Genomic DNA, 7889 nt, shown 5'->3' on the forward strand with positions numbered 1-7889 from the left:
ATTTTCGATTCTTTTTACATTTAAACATATTAAATAAGCAAATATAAACGTGTGATTCTTTATTAATATTTGGTTGTTTGCAAAAACTATTGAAAATTTAAAACTTATCAATTTCGGTTGATAAGTTACCTTTCTTTTATTTGTCTTACCACTTTCCATCTTAAACTTTACCAAAACAGTTCAGGAAAATATCATTTCTGAACCTAAGCGAATTCCGTCAGCATATATAAACTTCCATGCACATATTTGTATCCATAATATAATATTAACACCACCATAATATTCTTTTTTTCTTTTTTTTCCACATTGTAAACAAAAACATGATATGAGCCAACTATAGAGATAAGAAAGCGTACACATTTTGTCAATCTTACATGGCTACAAGAAAAGTTATTGATGAAACCGAGCTTATTCAACTGTGCACCCCCACATCTAACCCATACAAAAATATTGTAAATAGTGTAGTAACAAAAATGTTGTAATATCAGTCAGCAATGAGTTATGAGTCACTGACTTTTCCGCCCATTCAATCCACGCAGAATGAATACAGACGATTCATATCAATCCCAACTAATTTGTGATTAAAGCGGAGCTGATTGATATATATTAATCATCATCCCTCCCCATCTGATCACTATACGAAAACCACTAGCGCGTAATGTAAGCAGTACTAGCACCTGTTTTTAACAGTTCTTCTGCAGTTGAGAAATAACTGACCTGTTGCTTTAAGTGAATGAGTCCTTGGATCCAGCCACATCAAGGATCATCTTTCTATATACTATATAGTACTGTGTTACTAATATCACATATGCTAATTGAGCTGGACGCACGAGCAAAAATATCCAAGGAAGCTTGTTAATAAGTTGATTATACCTTCCCTTGTATGACAGTGTTTGCAGTTTCACCTGGATAAGTTTCGAATTAAGTTAGCAGAAATCACTTTCAGTTTATTAAGAAAAAAGAAACTTTTACATATGCTTAACTTTCATTACCTTTTGCGTTTGCTCTTCGAAGTAGTAGAAGAGGAAGCATTGCTGTGCCAGTTCCTTTTTCTTTGGTTGATGAACCAATTATTTATCTGCTTGAGTTGAAGGCCTGTTTCTTGTACCAGTTTAGCTTTATCTTCCTCCTGCAAGTGTACAAATTAACCACAAAAGAAAGTAGATGGTTATAAGTGCAGCAAGAGCATAATTGTAATAACCAGAGCAAAGATACGGCTATAGACTAATTTTTCAAACTTATCGCACCAAGTTAATGTCATCAACTCATTTTCCTTTTGGATCTACCATGTAAAAGCCACTAGATGCATTACAGATAACTGTAAATTCACGAAGATTGATACGAGTTAGCAGCTAAATTTCTCTTGAAAGATGACACCACAAAAAAAATGTATTTCCAGACTTTACCTAATAAGCTAAAGGTGCAGTTTTGGTGAATTAAACTTTCCGGTGATTTGTGTGCTTTTACAAGTGCAAAATGCACAAAAGGATGCCATTTAGTCTATAGGTCAAGAAAATCAGAATGGAAGATTGATAATTAAGAACTTACAGTGGGGTATGGCCACTTGGCATGTGATTGCCACCACGCTTTCAAGACAGAGGTAGTATCGCCAGGGAGTTTTCCTGCCCTTCTCTTTCGCAGAATTTCCTCCCTAATATCCACAAGTTTTTCCTTGTAACCCTATTTATTAAGAGAGGAGGAGGAGGAGGCTGATGAGTTAAACACAGTCTGATAAAACAATAGGGGCCAGAATAGCTCAAAACAAATCATAGCAAAACTCTACCTGTTTCAGCTCGTGCTTTAGCTCCTGCCTCACACGCTCCATCAATGACCTCTCACTCTCTGTTGGAAGACCAAAGCCCATGCCGTCATGACCGTCTAAACTTCCATCGAACAAATTGGCTTCACTATCCACCTGGTCATCTTCATCATCCGACATTGTAGCACCTGTACCTTCTCCTGGAGAAACTCCTGCATAAGCAGCATGTAGAAACAATATTAACTTCAGTATGTGGCTAAAAAATATACAGTTCATTGTCTAAAACTCAAACATTCTTTATCAAGGTATCAAAATCTGGCCACCCCGAAAAGCCTAGGGAAAAGATAAAAAGAAAAGAGATACCAGTTAGCGCAAGGAAGATTCACAAAGACCTCTCTTCTATTAGATAATACAAAAGAAAAATAAAACAAGAAACATGTGAAATATTAAATTGCGTGAAATGTTAAATTGGTTAGAAGCCATGCAGAAGTCCTAAGGTTAAGAATTGTTTATGGTCATTGAGAAAAAAGGAAGTGCATTCTACCATACTGAATAGCGAAGTACACACATTAAGGTCATATTTTCTGCCAGTTATGAGTTTTTATCAGCCTCAAACGGAAAAGAAGTATCAACAAATTGGAGGAAAAGATATTATCTTTGAAAGAGACAAGTCCAATTTACTATAGATAATAAATTACTTTCCTTTTTTCTTCCTCAACTGTGTGACTGGCATGAGAAGATTTACATATTAAGTAGTCTAATTTGAAGCTTAAAACATCAAATAAGAAATTCTTTCAAATTGTACGTGATGATATTCAGAGAGAAAACTCGAACTCAATAGTTTACCTCAACGTGATGATCATTGCTACAATGTTTTCATGCTTGCAATTTCCGAAACCAACCACAGACGTTAGAACTGTCTAGTTTGATACTTCTAGCAGAGTAGACACATATATGTCAAAGAACTTACCCAACTTAATGAATAAAGAGTGGCAAAAGTTTCTGCCACTGAAAATCAAATGTTAAAATTTGAACAAATGACATGAAATTATTATCCTACAGTTTTTCTGTTCTAGAAAGGCACCTAAAAAAAATGATAATCAAGAATGCCAGATCAAAAATATGAAGTAGGTTCACATACTGCTTTTACTTCCCCCCAAGCCTTCTCAACTTCTAACAGAGGTAAAAGGCAGACTGAACTTACATGCAATATATGTTCACTCTCCAAACACACACTGAGCAAATATTAAATCGACAACAGTAAACCACAATAGGCATATGTAAATAGTAACCATGAAAATGCCCCAAAATGAATATTGGATGCCTACCAGTTAAGCTTTGCAATGACTGCTCGATCTCCCAGCAAGCCATAACTGCTTCCATTGCATGAACACGGACATGTTGTTGTAGTTGTTCTTTAAAAGAACAAAGCAACAGCACGTAATGTGTCTACAAAACAAAATGAGAGCAAAAGTAAGCTCTAGCATTAAGCTATTTTCAGATTTGGTTTATGAATAAAAGATATTGCCCTGAGAGCAAGATGCAGTTAGTGTAAACATCAAGGGAATATTCGCCTGAAAGTTATTATTTTGTTTCTTTTTATTTCAATCATGTAAAAAATAACTCAAGCTCCAGACACTCAGGCTGCACTCTTTACTCCATATAAAAAGGTGTTGCTTGGCCAGAAAGATTATAAACTTCCTTTGTTAATTGATTCTGCTCTGCCTAAGTGATTTCCACACTTAGACTAAGATATAGAAACCTAGGATATGCTGATTTCTCAGAGACCCTAAATGTAAAGAACTAAATTTCCTAATATGCAACCAAACCACATCTAGACTTCCACAAGCTTATAGTTTTAGGTATTGAAGACCACCATGAAAATTAAGTCCTGACCTGGCCAAAAAGAATAGGCTACTCTACTAGGTGATAAATTGCATTGTTTTCTTAAACAAGGAAGGCTGTCATCTTCTGGACATCACAGAGTGATGACCAGAAGGCAAATGGGGGTTCTGATTACTAACCATGTGTCCCGAGTCATTAATCGTGTGTTGCAAAATAAATTATTTGCTGTTAAACATATATATCAACACGTAAGAGGATGCAGTACAAGGATCCACAATGCAGGTTTTGTTAGTTACATAAACAGTGCCAATAATAAAATGTTAGACTTATTTATAAAAATTAGTAGTAGATATAAATGAAAACCCAAATTAGTCTGCATTACCAGATTTCCTCATTTAAGTTAACAAAGAGACTGCAACACAAGGTTCCAGAAAACAAATACATCTATATAGATAAGCAGAAATAAATCATAAGATACTAATTTATCCACTTTCCTGATCAGGAAAAACAGAAGAACATATGTTCAGCTTTGGCCTTATGTTTCATATCAATATGACAATATCAATATTGCGTAGTCTTGTCAAATAATTATTACGTTAGTTTCTCATATGACTACATCAGCGCTTTTTGTGCTAGCAGAAAGCAGTGAATGAAGAGCAATAGTATCTTATTATTCTTGAAAACTGAGATGCTGCAGTCAATGGTCTGAATCCACTGATTAAGTAGGTTATAATTCTCAGATGGAGCATTGAAGGAAACTTTTCAGGCTGAAACTTAACATCTGATCTTGGTTTGATCAACCTTCGGACGAGTTAAAGAAATTACCTTATCAGAAGCCTCTTAATGAGATAAAAGTGCAAATAAAAAACTTACTTCTTCCATTAGAATTAGGGCATGAGTATCAAAAGCTCTACAAGTAGCAGCCTGCCATAATTAGTGACTATATCCACCTAATATGAATTAAGTTCTCTCAAAATTTTTGCTTATATACATGATCGAATTGTTAACGTATTAATTGAGATTCCTGCAGTTGGATGAAGCTGGTGCCTCATTTATTTTCTGTTTCTTGAAAACTGGACACCTACTTTTATCGCTAGTAATTCCAAAAAGAAATTCCAACCTGTTCTAAAAAGAAAACTAGGAGCCACAGAAAATGATCCCATGCCATTGTCTTTAATTATGTAAATACAAAAAACAGGTGACAAGTCTTTTAAGACTTGACATTTTATTCAGTCAGTCTTACTATTTAGAGGACATATGAGCTAAGACTTTGTTATAGTATTTACTACTATTACATCTGCAACCAACCAGTGATTGAAAATAATGAAGCAGTTGCAAGGACAGCAAAGATAATTACTACTAGTACTATTTTACCTTTGAATTTGGAACTATTTCCCTCTGATATCAAACCCAGCCTATATGTTCATCAAAATAGCTCCTCATTTCAAAATTTTAAAATATCAACTCACAATTACACAGCAGCAGATTTCTTGACTTGGGTCATTTGGTACAAAGGTGTGATTAGTTATCCCCTTCTATAGTTATCCCGGAATTAGCTAACACCGCAAACTAAAAATGGGATAAAGTTAAACTTTATCCTAGGATTATTATTGTTATCCGTGCCGAACGACCCTTAAGTTAGAACTTAGAACTAGTGTTTTATTTCATTTTCCAGAACTTACCGCTGAGATAAAAAAAAAAAAACTTTAGCTAACAAATTCTGAAAAACCAACTAGGAGATGGGGTAAAAACATTAAATTTAGACAGAGGAGATCTGAGTCTCAGAATATCTGGACCATCCTAATTCAATAAAATACAAGAAGCAAGAAGAAACAAATCTGAAAGAGCAATAAAACACAAAGAAACAAACTTTTCAGATTCAATTGTGAAGAGTTATTCAGAAAAAAGTAAAATTTCAAACCTAATTCTTTTTAAAAAAACAAGAGTCTATCACTGCAAATACAAATAAAAGATTCTACTGCAATTGCATGTGTTAAAATAGAAGAAAGAAGAGCTTACCAAAAACTGATCAAGTTCCTTATCATCACCAATATTTTGTCCAAGGCTGGAATATTTCGCTACTACTTGCTGTGATTGTGCCAGCTGTGCATCAATTCTCGGCAACTGATCCACAGGCGTCGCTATTCGCAAGCACGCCACGTGTGCTGATAACAACTGCTCAAACAATGGATGTGCTAAAATTTCAGCTTTATACCCAGCATTTTGCCAATTCAGAATTCCATCGGTGCCGCCGCCACCGACGACTTCACTATCAGTTAACTGACCGCCGGCGTTGTTGTTCCCGTTATCGTTGTTATTATTCCCGTCGTCGTTCTTCAAATCGGCGGCGGCGATTACGGCTGATGAATTATTGGATGTTTGAACATCGCTTACGTTTCTCTGTAAAATCGACCTCGATAGCCACTGATTTGAGGCTTGTGACGCTGCCGCCGACGACTCCGAGTTTGAGTGCAAATTGAGGAAATTCTCACCGACACCACGACCACCGGTACCGGTATAATGACTTTCCTGTCGGAGGATTGCGCTGTTGAGCCACGTTGGCGGCTGCTGGTGGTCAAGCGGTTTGACGTCCGGCGAGGACTGAGCTAGCTGTTCCGGTAATATACTCCTTAAAACTGCTGAATTTTCATCAGAGAAATGGTGCATATCCATTTCTTGTGACATATGATTCGGATTATACGCCATTATCAACTTTTATCGAAACCAAACCTCTACTCACACCATTTCACAACGATGTTGACATCTGTATATATAAACAAATAAACCAACCCTACTATCAAATTGTTCACCGTATGGTTTCAGAAATTGATCTAACTAATCCTATTCCACAAATATATAATTGAAACTTGAGGTCTTGTACAGGTCTGCAATTTTAGAAAGTGCAACGACTAAATAGGTTATAGGTACCACTATTTATTTCGAGACGAAAATAAACAGAATACGAATTGGACTACACGTGAAGTAGAATAAACAGAAACCTAAGTACAGGATTCAGGAAAAAAGATATACTGATTATCAGGATCATATAAAGTCTGCTGGTCGAGAAAGAAAAGGCAGAAGAAGAAGAAGAAGAAGAAAACAATTCAATATTGAAGAAAGCAAGTATTTATAATGTGTAAATGGAGTTTTTTGAGCAATGGGCAGAAGAAAGAGGAAAAGAGAAAGAGAGAGAGAGAGAAAGATGGAGATAAAAAAGGAAGCTTCGGTGTGAATATATGTCCGTGGTTATGTATATTATGTATTGTTATATACCTGTGCACATATGGGGGACCAGAACAGATGAATGTACTGTTAACAGGAAGGAGGTGGGGTTCACCGGAAAAGATGTCGGAGGTTGATTTCCGGTGGACGGAAAAAAATTCGGAAAATTGGTGATGGGAATTCAGTATTGGTGCCTAAATCTTGGGAAGGAGGTTTGTGATTTTGAGGGTGGACTAAAAGTGGTTGGTTTAGTCGTTGGATGAATAGAATACACGGCTCTTGATTTGTTTACGTGGCATGTTGTCGTTTAGGAGGATGGCCCTCTCATTTGATTTTAATTATATTTTATTACTTGATTGTTGCATAAAGGCGTGCTTCGCACGTGTGCTTTATTTATTTTCCCCCTTTTTTGGGCGTTAGATAGAGAACATTTCTAGTACTAATTATTAAGAATAATAATTGGAAATAGAATCATTAATTATTAAAACATATTAATAGGTAATAATTTTTTATTGAGTAAGTAGTTTATTTGATAAAAGTTTTATTAATTAAGCATGAAGAGGTGGTGAAAAATCATATTCTTTTATTGAAGTAATTCACTGTTTAATTTCACTTAAATATAAGAAAATGGACTGGATCATTATAATTGATTTTTTAAGTCGATAATTTAAAAAATGTTAGACTAATAATGTAATTTATATCTATTACACCAAATGAGTTGTCCGACTTTTTTGTGTAATAACGCACTTACTATGCACTTACCATATATATATATTAAATTGATATTAATTTTAGATAATTTGACGGGGTAAAATCTTACCCGTGCCAAATGACATTTCATCAAGGATAATATTGGCCAAAAGTTTTTTTTCTTATCCGATCATCTACTCAAAATTACTTCCTTGTCCAAGCGCGATGATCCAAGATTTAGTAATATATTTTTACTTCGATTTTTTATTCATCAAATTGTCATTCATCGTCAAATCCAACTGAACTAAGCCAAATTCAAACAAATCTGATAGTATTACTCATTATACTAATGGTGATAAATTTGCTAAATCGT

The 7889-nt window shown here is 35.1% G+C and overlaps 1 protein-coding gene across 3 annotated transcripts; it reads right to left on the bottom strand.

The window, feature by feature from the left end:
- Window positions 1-310: 310 nt before the first annotated feature.
- On the bottom strand, window positions 311-7137 carry LOC107787501 (homeobox protein knotted-1-like 3). Of its 3 annotated transcripts, XM_016609096.2 has the most exons (7): window positions 6878-7022; window positions 5624-6368; window positions 3088-3208; window positions 1784-1971; window positions 1549-1680; window positions 993-1129; window positions 460-905 (listed from the first exon to the last, which is right to left on the bottom strand). In XM_016609096.2, the coding sequence occupies exons 2-7, from the start codon at window positions 6308-6310 to the stop codon at window positions 902-904; spliced, it is 1269 nt and encodes a 422-aa protein (XP_016464582.2). In that variant the 5' UTR covers window positions 6311-6368; window positions 6878-7022; the 3' UTR covers window positions 460-901.
- Window positions 7138-7889: the final 752 nt, after the last annotated feature.

The sequence above is a fragment of the Nicotiana tabacum genome, chromosome 23, assembly GCF_000715075.1.
Source record: "Nicotiana tabacum cultivar K326 chromosome 23, ASM71507v2, whole genome shotgun sequence".
In the NCBI taxonomy this organism is placed as follows: Eukaryota; Viridiplantae; Streptophyta; class Magnoliopsida; order Solanales; family Solanaceae; genus Nicotiana; species Nicotiana tabacum.